This window comes from Vidua chalybeata, chromosome 19 (genome assembly GCF_026979565.1).
Source record: "Vidua chalybeata isolate OUT-0048 chromosome 19, bVidCha1 merged haplotype, whole genome shotgun sequence".
NCBI lineage: Eukaryota > Metazoa > Chordata > Aves > Passeriformes > Viduidae > Vidua > Vidua chalybeata.
This window is the reverse complement of record NC_071548.1, coordinates 9,268,820-9,294,047: the sequence shown is the minus strand read 5'-3', so window position 1 is coordinate 9,294,047 and position 25,228 is coordinate 9,268,820. Positions and strand designations below refer to the sequence as shown.

At 40.8% G+C, this 25,228-nt stretch overlaps 1 protein-coding gene across 6 annotated transcripts in view; it reads left to right on the top strand.

Moving 5' to 3' along the window:
- CEP112 (centrosomal protein 112) overlaps positions 1 to 25,228 on the top strand; it is a 158,266-nt gene that overhangs the window by 111,844 nt on the left and 21,194 nt on the right. For 5 of the 6 annotated variants that reach the window (XM_053960179.1, XM_053960177.1, XM_053960180.1 and 2 more), the window contains exons 22-23: positions 2,496 to 2,558; positions 6,170 to 6,319. In XM_053960179.1, the coding sequence (XP_053816154.1) occupies positions 2,496 to 2,558; positions 6,170 to 6,319 (213 nt within the window). Of the gene's footprint in view, positions 1 to 2,495; positions 2,559 to 6,169; positions 6,320 to 22,028; positions 22,107 to 25,228 lie in introns of those variants that run through there. The other variant, XM_053960181.1, reaches the window with a different exon arrangement.

Genomic DNA, 25,228 nt, shown 5'->3' with positions numbered 1-25,228 from the left:
CCTCTCCAGCCTTCCTGTAAATCCCTGTTACTGGCAGGGACTGTCCATTGTTTTTAGTGCCACAGGGCCAATATAACCAGTTTTAGACAACCAGAGCCCATGGGGCTGTGCTTGTGCTATTTCCAGGGGAAGCTTTGGGAGCTCAGTACCTCTGCAATTTTCCAGGGACTGGAAAAAAATGTAAGAATTCATGGTTTGTTGGTGACTGGGAGACAAAAATTAGAAATATTTTGCTAGCTGGAAGTTGTTAAAGCCATTATAAAATAAAATGTTGCAATTCCTTTTAAGTAAACTGGTAGGATATCCTTTCTTTGCCTTTAGTTAGGAATAAAACAGTGAAATTCAGAGTATCTTTCTGTTGGATCACCTCTGTCCTGTCTCTCAGAGGTCAGCCTGATTCTACTCAGTGTGAACAAACAAATTCTAATTTGTTTATGGAACTCATAAGTGGTTCTTCATTATTTATTGGGATTTCTTCTGTGGGTTCAGGAGGTTATAAAGCAGCATCTATGAAAGATGAGGACTTTTACCCCAGGCAAGTTGAGCGAGAGCAGCTGTAAGGTGATCTGTGCAGTGCCTTGCTGATGAGTCCCTCTCCCTTTCTGGGACTAACAGTAATTTATGCTACTGCTGTAATTTATTTTTTTACTTCTTTTCTCTAAAGATAAACTGGCAGTTTCAGTCACTTTATGACATGCAGTGGTGGTAAAACATCATCTGAAACTAGGCTGCAGTACAATGGAACGAGTGTTAACGTGGGTCAGCCCGAGTACAAGGAGAAACAGAGCATGGACAGAGCTCCCTGGGATGACTGGTGCTGTGTCACCACTCCTTTTATTTATGCACTCCCACCATGGGCATTACAGTGTTTGTGGTCCACTTTGAGTGATAAATGGAGAAAAAGTGAAATTTAATTTCTCTGGTGCTCCAGAATTCTTCTCGATGCTGATTCAAGCCAATGTGTATTGCCATTATCTCTGTTTATAACAAGACCAAGTCATAATGTTATCTCAAAAATGATGCACAAATTTGATAATTGGTTTTGATAACTTTTTTAGTAGATTCCTTAGTACCAGCAAACAGATGTAGACATCCATATGTTTCATAATTTTGGAATTTGAAAGGATTGAGGATCTGAAATTGCAATTTCATGTAAAGTTTAGGATTACTTTGAACTGGCTGTAATATTCTTACGCTGAGCTGCACCTTACAGAGCTGCCCGGATTGCCAAGGATCATTCCAGCCCTACCATGACGATCCGCGGCTCTAAGCTCCTCGATTTATAGCCCAGTAAAATCAATAAGACTCTTTGCCTGCCTGAAATCCCTGGAGTTTGCAGAAATGGAGCCTGAGCCGGATGCACGGGGGGTTCAGAGGCTTTGGGGGCCCCTGTGGGTTATTTTGGTCCCCCCAAAGAGGGGCTGGCGGGAGCCGGCGCTTGGGCGCTGGATGCGGTGCCGTAAAACTAAGGCCGACAGATCAAAGGTTTGAGCAGGAGGTCAGATAGATTTTGAAAACTTAATCAGCTTAAATTTGCTTCAGAACTCAGCTGCATGATACTCTGTCCCCCCTAAGAAAATATTTGCCTTAGACACCTGTCCTCAAGTTCGAGAGCCAAGGAGAGAGCGCCGAGCAGTTCACCTGAGGACAGCGTGGTGAGGCTGGGCTGGGCTGGTTTCTGCAAGAAAAATACAAAACAGGTTTCTCTCCTGAAATGAAATTGCATTTTTTTTAAATTAATATCACTATTATCAAATTATTTCTGAAATTAAATTATTTGAGGGGAAAAAAAACCTTAAGAGCTGTTTTTCCTGGGGTTATAGAAATATTTGCTGATTTGATTCTGGTATGACCAAGCAGCCTTGTTTTCAGTTTGGTTTATTCTTTAGCTTTGAGTTGTGAAAAAAAAAAGCTGGGGGTAAGGAAAGAGCTGTATGTCCACACTGGTTCAGCTGCATCTTGGGTGGATTTTCAGTGTTATTCCCACCTTTCCCTAGGGAGGGATGAGCAATGGGAGCAATGGGAGTTGCAGACACATAACTGAGAGGTGAAGCTGCATCCCCCATGTCACATTGCCTGGGACTTTCTCCTCATTTTCCCCCCTCTGTTCAGAAACAAATTCATCCTGATAAACTCGTTTATGTGTGTTGCCTCCTTCCCCTGCCCCACACACACACACACACACACACACACACACACTCATTCTCTCCTTTTTTTTTTTTTCTTTTTTTAATCCGCAGAACTCTTTATGTTTTTCTAATAATTGGCAGCAGAGGTACAATTTCTCCCCTCTTTCAAGTGATGAATAGTTGGCCCGAGATCAAAGCCCAGCCCTGGCGGTTTTTTGGCTGCCACAAAAGGGCGTTGGGGCTGGCGCGGGGCCGGCGCTCGGTGATAGGCATGTGGAGGAGGTGCCAGGCCCAGGGCCCGGTGGCAAAGTGTCTGTGCACGTCCTGTGTCTGAGCTAACGGGGCTCTCTTTTGTGTGTGTTCCAGGCCAACAGGCGGCTGAAGCAGACGGAGGAGGAGTTCAGCCACAAACTGGCCAAGGCCACGCAGGTAGGTGGCCAGCACACAGGGAGCTCAGGTGAACCTGTTCCACTTGGGAACTTGATGAAAAGTTGAGTTACTGCTGGTCTTGACAACCAAGAGAAGTCGTATCCCGTTGCTAAATCAAACATCCAGTGTCTTCTTGCAGATTTTAACTAAAAAACTGCAGAGCATTAAGCTGGAAAATAGAGGTGGGTTGAGTTCCGAATTTCATCTTTTTCATCTCCTGGGGACCCCAGAGCACTGAGACGTCCTTCAGCCAGTGGGAAGGAAGGTGAGGTGGGTGGGTGAGGTGGGTGAAGGTGAGTCTTCCTTCAGCCAGCACATCTCACAAAATCAGGAGCCATTGCACAGCCAGGACTTGCATTTCATGTTAAAGGTGGTGTCACCCGAGGTTTTTTCACCTTTATCATTGATCCCCACCAGTTCTGCCCAAAACAGTACCTTGAGGAATGTCAGTGTCCTGGAGGCAGACTGGTTTTGACTTGAGTTTTTGGTCTTCAGAGAACTCAAAAGAAGAAAATGAGTGTTGAATTCACAAAAATGCTTAAAAATAAGCTGGATAATTTTTACATACTTCAGCTTTCAGTTTGACTGACAGGTAGCACTGAAGTGTGAAAAACGATGGAGGTGCAACCAGGAGTTAAGCTTTTAATAAGAAGAAAATTGCCACAAGGATTTATTTGGAGGTGTCATTCTCCTCATTGCTCCCAGCCACAGCAGAATGTCTGCCTTGCACTGCAAAGTGAGTTTGCAGCCAATAGTCCAATAATAGTCTTTTAAAATCAATAAAAACATTACAAAGAAGGGTTTAGCAGCCTCCAATCTAGACAGAAATGATCAGTGAGACAACAACAAGAAACTGCAAACTTTACTGTTTTACCAACACTTCGAAATATTTAAACCCCTTGATTTCAGCTTTTCAGCTCCTTTGTATTTTTGCACATTTATGTGCATACAGAGAGGTTGTAGAGTCTCCATCCTTGGAGATACTTAAAACCTGATTGGGCTGATCCTGAGCAACCAGCTCTGGGTAATACTTCTTTAAACTGGTCCATTCCACCCTCACCAATTCCACGATTCTGTGGTAAATAGAGATAATGTTCTCTTTCCAAAATACCCTTCCAGTAATTTTAAATTAGTAATTTAGTAATTTTAAATTAGTAATTTAGTAATTTTTGAGAGCCTTATTTATAAAGAAAAAAAGAAAGATACAACAAAAAAACCTTCTTTTTTTAATCTTTCCATCTAAACCTGAAAAGCAGGAAATGGTTAAAGCTCAAAAAGTAACATTTAATCCATGTCAGACCTGAAGGAAGAGATCCCTTCCATTGCTACCTCTATTTTACCTTTTGTCATTGTCACCCACATGTGAGTGGAATCAAGGCAGCCTCTCCATGCCAGACACAATCTAGTGTCAATACAAAAATGGTTCTTGGTCCATTTAAAGACAGTTGGAACAATTTTTTAAAGACAGTTGGAACAATTGAAGCATTTCTGAATTTTTAAGCAAGGGATGAGGGAAATTGCTTTAATTGTTGCAGTGGGAACACGTAGGTAGGGCAAGGTAAGAACTTTTTAACCTAAATGCCATAATAAATTTTGTCACACTGACAAAATTTATTCTGTCTTATAATATGTATTGGCCTGCTGAACCGTCTCAAGATTTGGGGACATGTTTTATATTAAGGTGGCTTTGCTGTAGCTGGGGCATTGTACTGGTGAGAGCTGGACCCGGTTCCTCAGCACTTTCTGGGGCAGACACAACACATCCATCATCTGTCAGGGCTGTTTGGCTCAATAAAACAGTTTCACCCTGATGTCTGAATTTCTTTACTTGTATGGGTTTAAATCAAATCCCTCAAGTTACTTGGACATGCTTGGCTTTGGGTTTTTTTTTGTAGCTCACTGTTAATAATTGGTCGATTGCAACTTTTCTTGTGGTCGCCTTGCTGACAACATCTGTCCAATCTTTCTCTCTGTGGCCTCTTGGAACATTCACTTTTAACACCCACACAGAGAAGATATTTCAAGAAATGTCCTCTGAAGTTTATACAAAGTAAATAGAAATTTTTGCTCTGAAAAATACTGCACAAAGCAGATCTTTCTTCATCAATTCCTGCTGAAATTTCCTTGCTTGGATTTCAGAACTCCTGTGCTAGACCAGGGTCTCAACCCAGTAAAAGCTTTAAATCTCAGGTTTGTGTTATACTGAGGAGTTTGCTGCTTTGTTTTCTTTTTAAAATGACAAAATGGGACATAATCAAAATGCTGTCATTTTGCATGGCTTCAAGTTATTATCTTAAAAATTTATAGATTCCATTGCTTTCTTCTGCTTTCTCCTGTGCATCACACACCTGGTAAAACCACATTTCTGCAAATTATCTGTCTTCTAAACAATTGCCTGAACTGCAAACCCTGAGACACTTCTTAATCCTGGCTAAAGAGTTACACCCTATCCAGATAATCTCTAAACTTTGGCATATTGGTCTCAAAAACCCTTCTTTTTGATGGGCATTATATTTTGAAATATGCATTTCTTTTTTAGAAAAGCAATATAGAAATACAGAGGTAGGTTTTACACATAATCTGGGTTACTTCCTGGCTTCTTCAGGTAGGTAAAGAGAAATACAGAATTTTAATCAGGCTTTTCCCCTTTTCTCAGTGATTTTAATACCTTCATTTGTAGCACAGTTCTTCTTACACTGGTTCTGGCCTATTATTAGGTTTTTTTTAACTTGATTTTTTTTTCCTAAATAACCATGTAATTAATATAGATAAATGTTTTTCTGCCAGTGAGGAGGCCTGGCAAAGTCTAAGCACTCTGGTAGTCTCTCCCAGAACTGCCTGTGTGCTAAAGTGCTTTTAGAATTATTCTGTAATATGCTGCTACAGCAGCTTAACCTTAAGCTTGAATATATACATTAAAGTCAGTGACTCTCCCACATGTTTAAGTGCTTTGCTGGGTGATGACATGTCAGTATAAAATTCTGTAAATATGCCTAAAGGATCAGGGTTAGTTATGACTTTCCCCAGTGATGAAAAAGGTAAAACAAATACAATTCAACAGATGACAAGTGAATCACCTAAAAGGTCTGGATGAAGGTCCTGGATGTGGAGTCAGGTCCTCACTGTATTGCTCAGCAAAATCTGCTCCTTTCAGCAGCTCAGAAATGTCACTGTCAGGTTTAAATTTCATTCCAGTGTGTGAATGTGGGCGTTTTTCTTCTCAGCAGTATCAAGGTGTAAAATATCGCCCTGGAAAAGGAGCAGCACCATCCCAATGTAAACTCACACTCCAGCTTTCAGAGAGGTGCAAGATGGGGAGCAGGCTCCAGTTTGAAGATCACAGATGTGCTTTGTTCTCATGAGTAAATATTTTGGAATGTCACAGTGGAAAACACTTCCAAATACTTTGTGTTCAGCGATTCTTGTCATTGACAGCCTTGTTCTATTCCTTTTCTCTGCGTGGAGTTCCATGCCCTGCTAGAGTGCAGTGTGCTAATTTCAAACATCCAGCTCGCACAGCAGAGCTTGCCATTGCCGTGTTTATATTAAAAAAAAATGCAAAATACATGTCTTTTACTGAGGGGAGCTTCAACATGCTGCTTTCTTTTCAGGAGATAGCTGAACTGAAGACAACCATTTCCTTCCTGACAGAGGAGAACAGCCGGCAGCAGCTTGTGATGGAGCAGCGGCTCCGGGAAGTTGCGCAGAAGTTGGAAGATGAGAAGCAGCAGCTGATGACAGATAATGACAGAGCAGTCAAGGTAATCTGGGGATTTCAGTCGCTGATGCTGCTGCCTGGGTGAGGGTAATTAAAAGTTCTGAATGCAGGGATGGTTCCTGTTCACACAGAGCTCACCCAGTCATCCCCAGACCTTGCCTTTGATGGAGCTGAGTGTCAGGCTCCCTCTCCTCTAGCTGATCCTGTGCCTGCATAAAGCACCTGGATTTGGCAAATCTAATCCATCCATGTCTGTCAAATACTTGAATCTTTCCTGTTCTCTTTCTTTTTGTACTGGCCCTGATGCTTTAGTGTATTTTCAGCACCTTTATGCTGTGCTTTCAGGGCTTGAAAGAGAGGAAAGGTGAAAAATAGGAGTGTGAGGCAGCAGCGTGGCCTGGGCTGCAGCCTGGTTTTCACAAACCTTCCCAACTTTTATGTGGAAGGCTGCATTGAAGGACAGTTTGTGCATAGCTTCCACGGAAATATACAAGCAAAGTCTGTGCTGAATGTTAAAGGAATAGAGTATTTGTTATCTGTAGTTTTATACATATTTTATCATATTTTTTCAGACATATTTTGCATCAGAATTTCGTTCTTTGGCCTTTCTCATTGCTTTAAGGGACGGAATAGCCACATTGTGTTCTTGCTGCTTTGACACCTTGACTCAAAGTGGCTGCAGAGAATCCCACCTGTAGAACTGAGCAGAACTGGCTTTTAAACATTTTTTCTTCTCAGAGTTATAAAGAGCAATGGGAAAATGTTGAAACTGTCATCTGCTCTGTTTGACAAGAAAAACACCTCATGGGAAGTTGTATAGAAGAATGAAATTCCTTTTCCTTTGTAAAGGCATTCAATCATACCAAAGAATTACATTATTAAATGTAAAAACTCATGGAAAAATCAACTCCTACAGTTTACATAATTTTTTTTTGTGCCTGACAGATACCGTGGAAGTTTTTAAATGTTGGAAATCCATTGGATTATGGTGCAGTTAATGCTGTCCTCTATGTTGGAATGACTTGCATTAGGTTGTCATTACTGTCTCATCATCTGCAGAGATTTTTCCTTTCTTTCATCAATTTTTAGTTGTCATTATTTTTTCTTAAGGAGAATGTCTGCCTTTATTTGTGTGCTTGTTGAGGAAAAGAATTTTCTTTCTGCTCATTCTGTGAAAGGTGTAACTATAAAAATGCTGGCTGTAATCTGTTAAGCAGGTGCAATCACCACAGGTAGGTTATTTTATCACCAGGCTCTGCAGAGAGAACACAGGTAAATCACATTATTTTCAGGTGCAGGTGAATTTTTACCACTTTGGAACATGGACTGTTTGTAGTTCACTTTTCCAGAGGCCACCAAGATCTGCAGAAACCCCGTGACAGTGGAATCATCTTCCACAGAGTCAGAAATACACTGTAATTCAAGTTATCATGTGCTTTCTTGAGTTACGTGTTGGAAAAACATGGTTTAGACTCTTAAGCAGCATTTTTCTTCTGGTGCAAACTCTACTCTTGAATTTCTGGATTCTCTTAAGTCACACGCAGTGGAATAATTCAGCTGTTGGCAACACCAGTTTTTGAACAGTAATGATTATAGGTGGTATGAAACCCTTCTGCATGTAAATCTGTTATAAACTTCATTTTGATGTTATTACTTTACAATGTAATGAAATCCATAAAAACCACAGGGAAATTCTGCACAGGATTTGTGAGCAGTGTCCCAGGGAGTTTTTAGCATTGGTGCTGGGAGTATGTTTTAAAAGATTTTGTCAACTTGGAGAAGAAATTGGAGGAGCTGTTTTGCTTGGAGTTCTTGAATTTTGTTTAGTATCATTAATACTGTATTAAAAACAAATCTTCCTTTGAAACCACTGATTTAATGGAAATTTACTGAAATCCAGATACCCAAGCAGAAAATTCCTAGGAAGCTAAAATGCTGTGTATACTTCTGGAAACAGAAAAAGGTGGTTTTAATATTTGATCACTTTGTATTTTTAAGAACCACACATATTTCTAGGCAAGCATATGCAGAAATACTTTGCTTTTTATTAGCCTGGGGCAAAAAAAAAAAAAAAAAAAAAAAAAGGGTTTTGGTGAAAATGGAATCCTGGATGTCCTAGAGATGGGGAACAACATCTAACCTAGGGTAAGCTGAAGACCTTGATTAAAGAAACATTCTACAAACAAAGCAATTCTTAATATAATGCAAGCCTTTGAGGAGACTCGGTGTAGTAAAAGCTATTGAAAATACTATCATTAAAAAACAGCCTTTCCTAAATGTAACATTGATTTAAACTAACATTGAGGAACAGATTGCAATTTCCTCTATTGGTATTGGGTGGCTTCCTGTAAGACCTTCCAATTATTATTTCCTTTCAAAGAGAGAAATACATTTTTACAGAAACCAACTGGCTCTCAGAGAAGTTTTGGATTTAGGCAGTAAAGTGATATCCAGATGTGGATGCCATAATACATGATTTTGATGTTAATTCAAATTCCTGACTCTCTTTGCTAGTAAAAGATTTCTGATTTGTTATTATTGCACAATTGCATCCATCTCCTTCAACTCAGTATTTTTTAAGGTAGTATCTTAAATATTAGTCAAAAAGAATAAATGAAACTTTCAAGAACATTCTTTTGACAACCTACAAACCCAGTTTGAACAAGGCTTTTTGCCTTCAGATGGCCTCAGTTTGGGTCAGTTTGAGACAAATGCTTGAAGACCTGTGTTAGGTCTGGCCTAAGGGCAAGTCAGACTTGTCATCACTCCTAACATCAGGACAAACCTTTGGCTCTCACGTTCCTCTCTTGTGGCTCACAGGGTGACCCCTCTGGTGCCACAGAGCAGCAGAGTCTCATGGCAGAGCCCTCAGCAGCTGAGGTGTGACCCCAAACCCAGAGCCATGGACGTCCTTGCTTTGGGCTCTCCAGGAGTTAAACTCAGAGCAGAGCCCAAGGACACAGAGCAGAGCTCACCTGGTCACTGAGCTGTGCCCAGAGATCAGGAGTCACAGTCCCAGGACCAGCTGGGATCACAGCTGTGTGATGTTTTCCAAACACCCTGCAGATGTTTGGAAAACCTGCCTGAAGTGCCATGTCTGGTACCCCTTTGTGATGCTTCAGCTCTCCAGTGAGGGGCTGGCACTGAACTGGCAATGTCTGGGCACTGGTCACTGATGTTTTTAAAAATTATTTATTTTTTTTATTAATTTTATTATTTTTATTTTTTAAATTTTTTTAACTTTTAAAATTATGTTTCTTGCATCCTCATAGTGATCTACCCACAGCAGCCTGGAGCTTGATAATTCCAATGGTCAGAGCATTTACCAAACTTCTCTGCTGCTTTTGGTTACTGGACTGGGCAGAATAAGAAGTTGGTGGCATCATAAAGATGCCTTGAGGTTATTTATGAAATCCCAGCCTTGGTTGTTTAGGCTTAGTTGTTCTGTTTTTTATGAAATCCTTTTGGATCCTGGGATTGAAAGTACAAAACATTTCCTGGGATTGGAACTGCAAAACATGTTCAGAGCATTTTAATGCTGAAGTTGATGGCCAAGTGGGGACTCCACATCAAAAAGTAGATTCTGGAAAGAAATGGATGATGGAGAGCATACAGTGACAACCCACAACAGAAAAGGGGGAAAATGCTGCTTTTTTTGCCAGATGAACCACAATTGTTGTTTGATTCCTGTTACAGATTCTAGGGAGTCTGTTAAATCCCTGAATTAACACCAAAATTCCATTAGCAAAGCATGGTTGGAAGATGACAGATTTCAACACTTTGTATGTCAGCCAGCTTATGATCAGATTAATTCTGTTAATAAATAAGACTTAAAAGATTTCTAGGAAAGAATGGCCTATAATAATGTTCCCCTTTATGTGAAAAATTTTGAAACAGTTGTTTTTCTTTGTTATGTTTAAAAATGTTGAGAGGGGGGAAAAAAAAGTCAAAGTGTTTTATAGCAATAGGAGAGCAAAGGGAAAATTTTGGGGGTTTAAATTGTCTGGGCCTTTGTGGGCATTGAGTATTCCTGGCATCCTATATTTGTTAAATGCTGCTGTATCTTGGAGCCAAAGGATCTTCTCCTCTGCGAAGAACTGAGGCTTTTATCAACACAGTGAATTTCCTCCATGCAACTGTAAAAATTACCAAATTTTTTGTATCAAAAACCTGTGTTTTTAAAAATTTGATTCACGAGCTAATTTTGCTTGTAGTTCTATTTCATCATCAGCCATGTTTATTAGCAAATTCCACTGGTAACTACAAATAATATTCTTTATTAAAAGGAAAAGCACATTAGGTCTCTGGGAGCATTAACTGAGTGACTGCAGCCCTGCAGAGGTATTCAGTTTTTTGTCCTCAAAACACCTTTTGGAACACCAGCATTGCTCTCTGCCAGAGCCAGGGCTAGAGTTGGTAATAAATAAATAATTCTAGTTTACTGGTTTAAAAGTCCCCAGCAAAGTTAAATCTAAGTGGTTTAAATGCCCTTAATTAGTGCTTATGAAGGGATGAGAGGCATCTGAGAGCACCCAACCTAAGCTGCCCTGATGTGGAGAAGAAGCATTTTTAGTCCTGTTTTAAAAGGGAGACAGGAGGGCAAAGCCTTGACTTCACCCAAGGGTTGTGGCAAAGGTGGAAATGAAGGCTGTGATCCTGTGTAAGTGACAGCACAGGGGACATTAATTAGGGCAGAAAAGCCCTGAAAGCTTGGTGTAAACTCTAAATGAAAATCTAAAACTCAGGGTAAAGGCATATATTGTGTCAAGGGCTTTTTGGAAAGGGAGTCTTGACTTGCTTTATTCCCCAGGATACACTGAGGTGGCAGAATTAACTGCTACAACCTCAACTACTAGCTCAGGATAAATTTTGTCAACAGACCCATATTATGGATAAGATTTTTAAGATATTTTGTTGCATTTTCTGTTTTAACTTGGATGAAGGAGTTTTTTGGTTGTTTGGATTTTTTTGTGGGTTTTTTTTGTTGGGTTTTTTGGGGGTTTTGGGGTTTTTTTTGTTTCTTTTTTTTAGCCAGCAGTGCCTGTAGAAAGGAGGTCAGCATTTCAGTGTTGGCACTGGCTCATGTCTTGTAAGACATCTGGTCAGAACATGCCCCACTGTTGGTGGTGGCTCTGTGGCCACAGCCGTGCCAGACGCTGTCAGTCACCGCAGAGCCTCGGAGATGTGCGTGTCACAAAGTTCTCCAGAGGCACTTCTAATCCTTCTAATTGCCTTTGTGCCCAAGCATTACCATGATAAACCATTTGGCATGGTGAAAGAAAGACTTGTAAGGGACCATCTTGATGCTAAATGCGTGGAGTGCTTTTTCATGGATCTTTATTTCTTTGTCACTGACTTTAGCCTGTAATAACATTCATAACTCTGCAGTGTCTTTTATTAGCAGGGAATTACAAGGCAGCAGCACTGGTGTTTTAGCATTGGAAGGCAGACTTTAAAATTTACCAGGCAAATTACTTTATCTTGCTCATAACTTCCTATATTGTGTTTGATCAGCAGAGGAAGTCACATCTTCCAAAAGAATAGGTAAATTAAATCTGCAGGTCTTTTATGGCCTTGCTTTCTCTGTTTCATGGGGTCCTAACTCTGAGGCACCTGTTTTTCACAGTCTTTGTTGATGTAAATGGTAGTTTCACCCAAATTCTGTCTGTTAGAGAAAGGAGGGTTTAGCCCTGAGGTTTTCAACTCTTGCTTCAGCTCTGTCTCTTGATTTCATTACCTGGTTATCTTTAAAAGCTGTTATTGACTCATTCCTTATAATGATAATTAAAATAGGCTGACTTCCGTGTTAGGCTTAGATAGCTATTGATCAGAACTGATATTCTGATTTTAAAAACTCTTCCTTTCAGAAGCATCTCTCTTTTTCTGCTGCCACAGAAATTATTTCATTGTCTGAAGCATAGTACCTTCTCTTCAGAATTACAGGGTTTCAGATGTTTGGCCAGCCAGGCAATCCGAGTGGCTGAGCATCTGTAAGTACTTTGTAATATCTTTGACATGCTTTGTGAGGCAAAGAATTGAGTCATCTTTTTTTTTTTTTTTTCCTGCAGCAAACTTTGCACTCTGGCATTTTTCTTGACTTTTCATGTCTCAACACATTGAAGAACTTACCATGGCCAACAGCAAAATCAGACTTACAAGTTTTATAAAAGACTAGAGCTAGTGCCTGCCTTTTCCTCTGAACTGCAGTCCAGATTTATCTGACAGGTTTAAAAGTTGGTATTTTTACTTTTTCCTACATTATCATTGTTGTCCTCAATGTTTTATTTTCCCTCCAGAAGGCACTTAGCTGCATGAAGTCCTTTTTATTCCTTGTTAGCCCCAGAAGAGATGCCACCTGTCCCCACATTATGCAGTTAAAGATTCTATAAATGCAGAATAAAATATTAAAATAAAGACAGCTAAACTGTCTTGCTTTTAATAATGTGAACTACACAAATTTTGCAGTGGAAAAATAGGAAAAATTCAAAACCAGCCATAAAATTCACTGTTTTTAATTGACAAGACAAGAATAATAACACTGAGAGGGGTCCTGGGTAATTAAAAAGGTGCAGAAAAAACACTTATTATTAGTAAGTGTTAAGTAATACTGATAGAAGCACAAACAGTTTGTAAAGAAGGGCAGACAAGGTTTAGAACTGTGTTATAAGAAAATGGAAATCAGCTTTCTTAAGGCTGCTGTGATGCTCAGAGTTTACTGCTACATTTCAAAGGCGTTTTTCTCTCCAGAGAGCAGAAGGAGAAAGTGGTGCTTAAAAAAGACAGAGCTGGGGAGATACCCAGGAGTTAGGAGGCAGAATGCCCAGGAGGAAGAGCCTGTGCTCCAAGGTCTGGGACTTTACTGGAGAGGGGGAAAAAAAAAAAAGATAAAGATAAAAACAAGTGTCTAATGCCGTCCAAAGACGGGGCATCTGTAAAACAGTCTGTGCACAGGGCTGTGTAGGCTTTCCAAGGGCTGTGCTTTGTTCCAGTTCCAGTGTGTTCCTGGAACACAGCCTCCTTCCCTGCTCCTGGAACAGCCTTGACTGCAGGGCTTCTCCAGCCGTGGAGGTGGAAACACAATCTGTGTGAGCCACGGCTTCCACCAACAAAAGGGTGCCGGGGAAAGCGACGTCTTCAAAGCGAACCTTCCGCGGGCCACAAACGTTTATAGCTCTGCACTGAAGGGTTTAAAGCCTGCCACAGCAAGGCGAGGTGCAGGGTTTGGCAAGCAGGGCTTTGGGGATGTGGGCCTGCTGTGTTATCAACATCTCCTTTCCCTGAGAGATCTCTCTCACGGCCTGGCTCATCCCAGGGGCGAGCTGGAGCAGCACCAGGTTGCTCTGGCTGATGCCACTGTGCCTACACCACTTCCAGCATTTGTGTCCACATCCTTTTTTTTTTGCAGAGCTGTATGTTCTGCTGTAGGTTGCTTTTGATTTTGTGCTAATTGTGGTGCTGGCTGCTCCAGGGATATCAGCAGGAGAGAGTCACTGAGGACTTCAGCTTTGTGCATTAAAATCCTCCTGCCAAAATGAGTGTTGACTTAAGAAATCTTCAGATTCCACTTAGAATTTTCTGCTGGCTCTCCAGCTTTATATGTAACTGAAACTCAAGAAGATCAAATATCAAGAGTGTTTTTTAAAAAATGACTGGCTAACACTTTTGAATGGCACATCACAGGGAAATAGAAATATCTTTGTTAAACTTCACCATTTTCATAATAGTTGGGCTTTTCTTAAGTGTAACAAGAGAAACCTGAAGAATCTGATACCTGTGCATGGTAACTATTTACCAATATTTAAAGGCAGGGTAGAAGAAGAATCAAGTGGTCAGTAGGATTTCTTGAAAGGCATTGCCTTAATTTTCTATAACTGGAATGCTTTTTCCATCCAAAATGAAAATACCTATTGTTCTGTTAGCATTAAAAGATTATTTACAAAGAGCTACAAAAGGAGAGCAGCCAAAGCTGCCATATTCCTGCCACTTCCTTGCGTCAGCAGAGTTGAGAATAAAAGAACTTCCCAAGTTACAGTGCTGCACTTGAAAAGGGAGAAAAGTCTGTGGCGACTTTTATCTGTGTGTTCAGCAGATCAGATGGCAAACTCACCCCAGAGCCGAGCAGGGGAGCAGCTCCTGCCTTTCTCTGGAGCCCCAGTGGTGTGAAACAGCACCAGGTACGACATCAAAAGGTCCAAATAAAAGCGTAGAGTTTGGGGTTTTTCAAAACACCTGTCTAATTAGCTCAGCTCGGTGTTTGCCAGCTCTAGCTCTGACTTTCTCACAGTTGTGTGCTCAGCAGAAGTGGCTTGTTCATCTCAGAGATTTGGGTAAGAGGTTAAACCTACAAACACTGTCACCAAACCTGACCCGTCGGCTCCTCGGTACAAACCTATCCCATTTCCTCGCAGCATCAATCACCCCATTGTGCCCAGCTAGGAGAGGTGAGGTGGAGCTGTTTTGCCAGCTTTTTCTAGAGGAACAAGATCATTTTAATTGAATGTTATTATCAGCCAGTCCTTGTGGTTTGACATGGATTCAAAGTGAAGCTGCTCATCCGCTTAGAGAACGCGTAGGCACTCATGGAATAACCTCAGCGAGTTTTCGGATGCCTCCATCCTCAGGGAAATTGGTTTGATTTGCCCTTCAGTGGAAATTTTGTGTACTGTTGGCAGCCAAAATAGCACTGGAGTCCAGAAGGAGGAGAAAGTCTATTCTGTGTGTTGTACTCTGCTCCTTTTCCCACTAAAATTTCTGCAGTGAATATTTTCTGTTTGTACACCGCGTTGCCTTTCAGCCCAAGGAACTTGCCTCTGTGTGTTCATACAGCACACATGTATATAATAAGATGGAAAACTAGATTAGTTTTATTTAAAATATACTTTATTCTTCGAGCCTGTTGCATGTGGATGTGCCTTTTGTGTCCATCCTCCATCCTGCACTGGAGAGTGGGATGCCTTTCCTGGGAGCAGTTCACTGTTGCTGATTCTTGCACCATCATGTCTTGATTCACTGATGAACAGGATCTGAGACAGTAAATATTTGATTTGTTGACCCTTGAACATATGCATGAGGAAGACTGAGGGCTTGAGGCTTATGGAAAACACTGTGAACTTCAAGGCTGAAGCTTTTTCTGAAGTGTTTCTGTGCAGGCATCTGTAGTTTTGGATCTTTGGCCTCTTCAGGAAGCCTGACTGATTTATGGGGCAGAGAGTTCACCTGTTTTCTTCTTCAGGGGTCTGTCTATGAAATTTATTCTCAGGAAACAGAAATAAGTGTTGCCTACAGGATAAAATTTAGGACTTTAAATGAATTTCTTGGCAGCATCCCCTCCAAAACTGCCAGACAACAGAGGAGTGGAAGAGCAGTAAAGCAGGGATGAATCAAGGACAACCAAAACCTTCCTACTCCGAGTAAGGAGGAGGACACAATCGTTTTTTAACTTCTTCTGTTACTGAAACTGCCTCTGCTTATTTTTAGTTTAAGCCTTCACTGCACTGAAGTCAATAACTTCAATTAAATCAACATGTTTTAATAATTATGAAACCAAATTCTTCAGCACGGATGCACCTTCATGTACAAATCTAATTCCTGCTACACCTCGAAGAGTGACCTGCAGTGGTGTTGGAACTGCTTCACTGATTCTCTTTTCTCTGCTTCTCTCACAGCTTCTCTCAGGAGAAATCCTGAGAAAGTGTCTCTCTGTTCAGAGGGTATGTGAATGCCACACTTCACTGGCCTGGACAACCAACTGTGAGACCCAAATTTGTATTTCCAATGTTGAATTTGTCTCCTTTGTTTGACACCTCCAGAAAATAAATCACCAGTGAAAACCCCAGATTGCCAATTATGAAGAGTTCATTAACATTTGCTGAAGTTCAAAGCAAAAACACCAGTTCCTCGCAGGTCAGGGCAGCTCTTCTAATGGTTCCTGCTTTGCCTCCAGCAGAAGCTCATCCCCAGAACCTGTTTATTTTTCTGCCAGGGCTGTTGGCAGGTGAATAGAGTCACATCAGATCACCTCACTTGTATTTTATGCTGGAAACCCATGCCCTGGATATGCCATTTTCCTGGCCCAGCATGGCATGAGATCATGGATTTCAAACCAGGCCACGTTGGCCGTAGAAGACAAAACATGCAATGCCCTGTTCACTTCCCTCTTGAGATTTGCCAGGAAGTCCCAGTTCAGTCTTGCCCTGGGGTTTGCTGTCTCACAGCTCAGATCATCCCAAAGGAATAAAGCCTGGTGTGGGGAGGAAGGAGAGCATCACTCATCACGTCCTGAAAACAGATCATTTGTAATACAAAAAAGAGTGGATGCAAGTTCTTCTAGAACCAGATCAGGGGAAAACAAACCAGTCCCTTTTCTAGGGAAATAATTAGTTAGAACATGGCAGCACTAAAGCTTCATACAGCTGTCCTGTGGTTTAGGAAAACACATCATTTGTGCACTTGCCAGGTGGGCAGTGGTGCTGGTGCAGACTCACAGAATCATTAAGGCTGGAAAAGACCTCTGAGATCTCTGAGTCCATCCAGGCTCCTGAGAGTCGCTGTCTCAGCAGCACAACATTTGAATTTCAATGGAAGGTTGTGCTATCTCTCTTTCCAACTAAAATTGTTGAAAATATGTTCAACCCTAAGTGCTGTAATGTTTTCCTTTCCATTTTTTATGTCAGTGCCCAGGGACTGCCATGAGCTCCCAGCTGTGGTGGCATGAACCCCCTTGGTTTTTTCATTCCCTTGCCACCCTGCACCCACCTTTCCACAGCAGGATCCCAACTGGAGGCGACCCAGGAAGAGGATGTGCTCACTCAGGGGGGGATGATGCCCACAAGGAGTGTCCAACCCCCTGCACCCACAGCAGGAGCCCCGGGTGCTCCCCCTGCTCTGCTCTCTGCCAGCATTGTTATGTAAGAAAGGGTAAAAGTACAAGCAAGAACACTGAACATGAAAAGTGAGTTTGTTTGCTTACTGAGAAGCCTGGCAGCGGCAGAATGGAGCTGTATAAATAAAAATTCAGGCCGACAAATGTTAGGTACCTGCAGGAACACCTGTACCACTGAACCAAGGCAGGAGTCTGCAGGCAGCTGGAAGGAGAAATGCAGGGTGGGTATTGACACTCTCTGGCTCCAGAAAACAGCTCTATGTGCTGTATTTAAATTCCCCTTGCTTTTGTTTCTACTGTCAATATCATTCATGTCCTTTCCAGTTTTGCACTTGTAATTCAGCAAGGTAGAACAGCAATTACTGAAGACTATTTAACAAATTGGATATTATCAGTGGATTTTAATTGTCTGCCTGGAAACACCTTTGACCACAGCCCTGCTCTGAACTCCAAGGGACTCCTACCTGATGTATTGTTTTCCTCCTGCTACCGGAATAACACATCACTTTTACTCAATGTTTGTGTCTGTTCATAACCATTGCATGGCAATGTGTGTTTGCAAATGAAGTCTGGTGTTGCTGAGCACTCATTTGTGTTTCTAACTCAGCCTTGTGGTGAGTGTGAAGAGCTGATGTGCCTTCTCCATCTCAGCAGAGGCCAGGCTCATTTGTGCTTCCTTATCAGATCCTGAAGTAGACTGAGTTTTATGAACTTAACCAGTACTGGAATTCTTAGATTTTTCACATTATGCCACATTTCTTCTTGTTTTTCCTTCAGTTTTTGTCTCAGTTGTGATAAGGGGACGGTTTTGAGGTGCATGAAGTAACTGTGCAGTTCAGCTGAGAGATGTTAATGTGGAGCTGCACAAATGAGAACCTCATGGTGCTTCAGAACCTGATCTGTTTTCTGTTCTGTTTAGTCCTATGTCGTCCATATAGGAATGTTTGGGACTATTTACATACATTTTTTTAAAAAGCTTTGTGTGCCTTTTGGGGGTATCTCGGCTGCCTTGTCAGGACCCTGTGGGTGTTCCTGGGAAGCAGAAATGGGGATATCTTGGGGATGCCTGTTAGAGTCACAAGTAACTCAGCAGGACTGAGCTCCTCTCTTCCTGTGCCTTTTCATGTAAGACTTTTCTGCCACAGCAGAAAGATCTTCACACTGAAACAGCAGAGTTTCAGCTCAAAACTAAGCTGAGACTTAACAAAAAAACCCACAAAAACAAACAAACAAAGCTCTCAATGGAAATCAATCTGCTTTGTCACAACTGTGAGAAGAGCTCTTGACACCCCACTAGAACTGTATCTGTGGCACAGCAATAGCTTGGCGAGAGTTTTTCCCCCCTTATTCTCTTCCTAGCTCAACTGTGTATAAATTACACCTTATTCTTACCTCTACTGGAGAAACTATTAGCACCAAAAAAATGCAGCATGGGCTTGATTGTTTAAATAATTGCTTTTAAGGGAAACAAACCCAATAAATTTAAACTAGACAAATTCTGATTTTTTTTTTAATTGATGATTCCAGTTCAGCTGTAAAGAATACAACAGAGTTAAAGAAATACAGTGGTGAGGACTTCCAGAAACGAGTTCTGCAGTAATTAGAGTAAAATGCTTTGTATAAAAAGCTATCAGAAATATTTAAATAGGTCATGGAGCCTAACATTGTTCCATGCTCTGTGTGTATGTGTCTGTCTATCTGAAATATTCTACACTACTTTTGTAGAGCTTTAAAATGGACAGAAAAACTTCTGAAGAAACTGAAATAGATCTTCCCCATGTCTAATTTGGGAAAAAAAAAAAAAAAAAAGAAAGGATTTTAGAAATGTTTAGAAACATTGGCATTATGACAGCAAGAATCTCTGTCATAACGTCATATGATTAACTAGATCAGAAACGTTCTGGGATGTTCTGATCAGTTATGTTAATGCCTCTTTTAAAAAGTATAAAGCTAATGCTCTATAAAATAGATACTTGAAAAACAGTTTTGGTTTTCCTCAGGCTACTGAGATTAGAGTTTTGTAATCTGTTTGACCAGCTGCAGAGGACGTTCTGTTTCATTTTTTCTTTTTAAGTAAATGAGCTTCATCTCAACATGATTAAAAAGTAAAAAAAAAATAATCAGGCTTCAAAAATACTCAGTTTTCACTCATACTTTTAAATAGGAGCAACTGCATTGTCATGTCTTGTTGCAAATGTAATTGAGTTGGAGGTCATTAAAGACTTTGAATAAAAGAATTTCCAAGTTTCCAAGTGTGCATCCTCCCCTGTCAAGAATCGCCCCATTTTTGGCTTCCAGACATAATTTTAGCAGATATTACTTTGCTGCCTCTCACATCTCTCATGTGTTGAGTCAAGCTCGCTCTTGTTCAGTTCAAAAAGCAGTGGTTTGCCTTGCGAGTTAATTTTGTTGATTAAGGTTACTTTGAAAGGTAAAAAGACTTTATTAGATTTCTTTGTGTGTGCCTTGTGTGCAAGAAAATGTATGTTGTTTTATGTAATGGGAGAATTGCAGCAATACTGAGCACTTGATTGCACAAAATAAATAGCTTTTCTTTCATTCTTACTGGGAATCAGATTGGCCCATTGATTAGAAATGTTTCATATTTCTGTTTTAAAAGAGCATAATGAAATAAAAGGCTTTGTAAGGCCTGTTAGAATTGTTTATATTTCCATGTCTTCGTGTATCCGTGAGGAGCAATGCATTTTAAAGAGACATTTGTAGAGCACCAGGGGTCTGCTGGAGCCTCTGGGCTGGCTCCAGGTGTGAAGTATCTGAACACCCACTTAAAGTGGCAGTTTGGTGATAAACTTGGTTGGGAATGAAGCCCCGGGCAGCAGAAGATTGCCTCGTTCAGCCAGGGATTGAGAAATCTGCTTTATCACGACTCAGGTTCTCCAAGTCATTGCAGGAAATTCTGCCCGAACCCCTGATGTTTGTTTTTGCAGAAGTGATGTTAAGAGTACAGCAAGCAGCAGAACCAGATGTTTTGCTGGTTAATTTGTGTTCACAATAGCAGTTTTTCAGTAGCACGGTGTTGACACAACGTTTTAGACGTTCTTGAGACAGAGCATCACAAATTCAAGAAGTTGCCTGAAAATGTCGAAGCCAACATCATGTCTTCACGGGAAAACTGCTCAGAGAATGGCAGTCTCCTCACCATTCCATTTGATTGCAAAGTGCTTAATAAAAAGCAAATTAGGAAATGAAAATTGTCTCGCAGATCAATCAGGCACAGGGGTTCTGCCTGCTCAGCATTATCTGTCAGACATTAACCTGATGGGGAGTGTTGTATTTTGTATAACAGTCTCAAAATCAGACTGAAAAAATACCTGATGTATTTTGTGTGTGCTCTGAGGCTGATAACAAACTCTGCAGTTCAAGTTTTAATAACTTGGGGGGAGCTAAGAAACTTCAAAAGCTTCGTGATAAATGTTTTTGACAAAGCGTCAGCTGAACATTAGGCAGAGTCTTGGTAAATCCTCTCATAAGTGGTTTAAAATGGAGTTCTGAACTTTTCTTTTATGAGTGTATGCTTAAGATGTCATGGTATCTTTGGATTTAAAAGATTCATTTTATCTGGTAAATGTGCACCACTGGTGTTTCTGCCTAAACCTGGGTGAGTGCAAGGGGGAAACAGGTCAGGGCTTTTCTCCTTTTGGCAGCCTCTGCTCTGCTCTTGACCATGACACTTGTGCAGGCTGGGAAAAAGGGGGAGCAGTGTTAAAGCAAACTGCAAAATACTCCAGGTAGATATTACAGTAAATCTGTCAGGCTTTTGAGTGACTTCATCACAACAGCCCCAAAGTGTCCTGGTCATAGACAGAGCAGTGCTTGGACATGGCAAGTGCTTGTTGGGTTTTGTGGCCCGTTGAGAAAAGCAGATGAAAGCCAGTTTATTACAGCCTTTGAACCTTGCCTCCCTTTCCCTCCTGTCACCTGAGCCACTAAAACAAAGCAAAACCAATTCTCTCTTTGGCTCCCCCTGACAAAAATGCCCGACTTTACAATTTATGCTGCTGTTTTCTTTGAACTGTTATCTCTGCAGGACCTTATGGCATCCTTTGCCTTTCAAAAGAATTGAGTTTATAATGTCCTGCAGTGAAGCCCTGACTCAGCAAAATGCTTAAGCCCCTGCCTAATTTTATGTCTACAAATAGCCCTGCTGGTGCCATGAAGGTATTTTAGGGATGTATCTTAGAATCATGGAGTCTTGAAAAGATTTGGGTTGGAAGAGACCTTAAAGCCCATCTTATCCCACCCCCTGCCACAGGCAGGGACACCTCCCACAGTCCCAGGCTGCTCCAAGCCCTGTCCAGCCTGGCCTTGGGCACTGCCAGGGATCCAGGGGCAGCCACAGCTTCTCTGGGCACCTGTGCCAGGGCCCCACCACCTTCACAGGGAAGCATTCCTTCTAATAAGACCTAAAGACTTTGCAGGAAAATTATTCTAAAATTTTGGTCAGCTCAACTAGGTGTGTAGAGAAAATGCTGAGAACACATCTATATCTTCCAGGAGCAAAGCAGGAAAAGTTAGGCATGTTGAGAATGCCAGCAGTGCTCAGGTGATCTCCAAAAGGCACCAGATGAAGTCTGATGTGGAAGTGTTATGGGACTGCTCAGGAGCTAATGCTGATGATCCCAAGTTTATAATGTACTGGCAGTCAGTCTCTTGCCTGTGAATTGTCAAAAATGAAAATAGCTTATATTAGAGCCTGCCACACTGCAAAATGTTTGCATGTATTTTTCTTTTATGTTAAATGACCTACTTTAAATTTTTTCCCCTACTGCTGGAAAGACTTGATTCTTTCCTAGAGTCAAATTATTCCTTTTCTTCCTGAGCCCCTTTCTTTCTTTCTTTCTTCCCACAGTCCCTCAAGGGCAGGATTTGTTAGACTTCCCAGGGGCATCTCCTGCTGGCAAATCTCTGAAGCCACAGCCTGGTGCAGCAGGGAGCTGCCTGACTGGTGGGGATGGGCAAAGCCCCCAGCTTGGAGAATTCTGCAAGATCTCCATTCCCATTTTAAAAGGTTAACAAAGTGAGCCAAAGTTCCCAATGTGCCATGGTGTATATGGGAGCTCGTATTATTCATACTGAATTCTGTGCCTTTGGAAATTACACCTTTTATCTGATTCCTGACCCAGGATTTTTTTTTTTTTTTTTTTCATTATGGCAGCAGAAAATGGGCAACCAACTCTTGTAGGGACACATTTGCAAAGGTATTACCAATTTGCATTTTCATTCCGTGTTGTAATTCACGTTCACTCTTCATGAAATAGTATTTAGTGGTTAAAATTAAATATTAGGCATGAAGAGTCACAGATTTGCTGTCACTGCATAGTGGGACACTGTGAGGAGCAGCCTTTGCAGGTCTTCCTCTTTCCCCCACCCATCCAAACATGTTCCCAACTTCACCAGATCCTGAAGTTGGACTGATGGAGGCTGGGAGTTCAGTGAAAGTGAAATAGGAAAGAGAGATGTCAAATATCGCTTAAGGCATTTTAATTTCTGTTCCTGAGGAGCAATAAAGCCTAAATTTTCTGTACAGTCATAATAACAATTGTAATGTACCTATAGGACAGAGAAATAATTTATGTCATTAAACACCGTGACAATTTTCTGTGTAAAATAATGGATTTTCTTTTCTCTTGCAGTAATGTTGGCCCCTGCATATAGGTTGTGAAAAACCTTGTTTGCAAAAATAAAGCCGTTGTTTTAACAGAAACTGCAGAAATTTTGCCTTTCATATTGAATCAGTAGCATAATGAGTCGTGGAGCAATAGTTCAACATCAAAGGAAACTTTTTGGATATATTGTGTGTTGCAACAACAGCGAAAAAGTTCCCACCAGAAAGGAATTTTGCCATATGTGAGCAGCAAACATATGTATTAGGTTAAAACCAGAAGATTTCCTTTGCTTTGCACCAAAACCAAGAGAGAACTCCAAGTTCAGAGGTTTTTGTGTGCAGTGTCATGGGCAGGAGCTCAGTGAAAACCCAAAAAGCGCTGAGGATGCTCCAACAATTTGGCTCAAACATCAATATTTCACTTTTAAAACACCCTTGTTTTGCTCAGACTCATGGCATTACATCAATGGTCTTCACAGATATATTTGCCCAATTTATTTATAGTAGTAATAAACCCAGATCAATCTATTTATCTCATGAAATGTTGTAGAAAAATTAATGACTGTTTTTAAAAGTCTGGATGGGATTCTTGGCTGCTTCCTTTGGATAGAGTTGTATTTGACTCTGAATTGTGAGACCACTTAATGTAAAGGAGTTTTTGCCCAGACACCCTATAATTCTGGCTTCACGGAGAGATAAAGATTTTGAAAATTAAATGTTTTAATGACAAAATTTTTAATCATCTCCATGTGTATTTCTGGAAGAAAAACCTCTTTAATTTTTATTAACATTCACATGGGACTTTTTTTCCTCAGAGTTTCAGAGATTTTCTTCTCATGAACGAGGAGAGAAAACACATCAATGGATGTAAATTGAATTTAGAAGGCACTTGAAGAAAGGCCTGTATTCAGAATTATTGTTGGCACATGTTTTGAGGATGTAAAGTGGAAGCCTTCTTCTGTGGGCATTAGTAAGGAGATAATTAAAACTACAGTAGGTAATTAGAGTAGCTTTTATTACTGCATCTTTCATTAACTAATTATATTAATTTGGTAACATTTGAAAAATTCTTTGAAGATGAAAAGTGCTAACTCTCTCTACCTTTAGTGGTAGCTTTACTCTGCACTGGTCATAAATTTCCAGGGCTTTTCTTGATACAGATGCACATCCATATGTGCAGAGTTGCTAATAAAAATTACATATTTCTAATAAAAAAAGATTGACATTATCTGGCATAATCTGATCAGGATGAGCAGCAACTTTTCTGCTGGCACTTTCTGTATCAAAGTGAAAATACATTGATCCTTCAGTTTTTTAGGAAATTTTCCTTTTTTTTCAAAGTGTCACTTATTTATTCAACCCTCAGAGGAGAGAGACAAGTGGTTGTGATCCATGACTTCCCATTGATGTGATGGGATCAGGAATCAAGCCTTATCTGCTCTCAGGAACATACAAAAAATAGGAATTATTTCAGGTTAAAGAAAGAAAACATGTGACATTTATAAATAGTTTCTTCACAGTTGTAATCAATACATAGAAATTAAGAATTGTAATTATTTCTGTTTATGTAGTTCTTCAGAACTGAACTTTTTTTCAGGTAATCAAGCACTTTTGAAAAATACCCTGTGGTTAAAGGATAATCAAATCAGTTTTCAGATTTTAGAGACCAAATCCTTCCTACATTCCTGTTCCATACTTGTTCCTGGGATTCTTCAAACTCTTACCAGCTTTTAGTTGATTTAGATCAAGCCCTGTAACTAACACCAAAAATTAATTCCTGCCTTGACAAGGGATTTTGGAATGCTGGCACTGCACCTTTTTGTCTCTTTAGGGCTCCTTGTCAAAACTCTGTGCTTTGCAAGTTGGGTTTTTTTTAAAAACCACTTTTTTTTCCCAGCCTCAGTCTGCCCCTCAGGTATCCCACAGAATTCCTCTGATCCCGTGCACATCCCAGCTTTCCTGGAGCCACAGGCCCAGCTCCACAGGCAGCAACCCCACGTGTGCTGCTCCCTTGGGGCTGAAATCAGCTCCTTTTGGGGCTGGAATCAACTTAATTTGAGGCTGAAATCAACTTAATTTGAGGCTGAAATAAACTCCGTTTGGGGCTGAAATAAACTCCGTTTGGGGCTGAAATCAACTCCATTTGGGGCTCAAATAAACATCATTCAGGGCTGAAATAAACTCCATTTGGGGATGAAATAAACTCCTTTTGGGGATGAAATAAACTCCTTTTGGGGCTGAAATAAACTCCTTTTGGGGCTGAAAAAAACTCAGTTTGGGGCTGAAATTAAGTCCGTTTGGGGCTGAAATCAACTCCATTTAGGGCTGAAACCAACCCAGTTTGGGGCTGGAATAAACTCCATTAAACATTTTGCTGGAGATAATCCATCCCCAGTGGGATAACAGGGGGAATAAAAGGTGCCTACCCAGAAACGCAGCTCAGA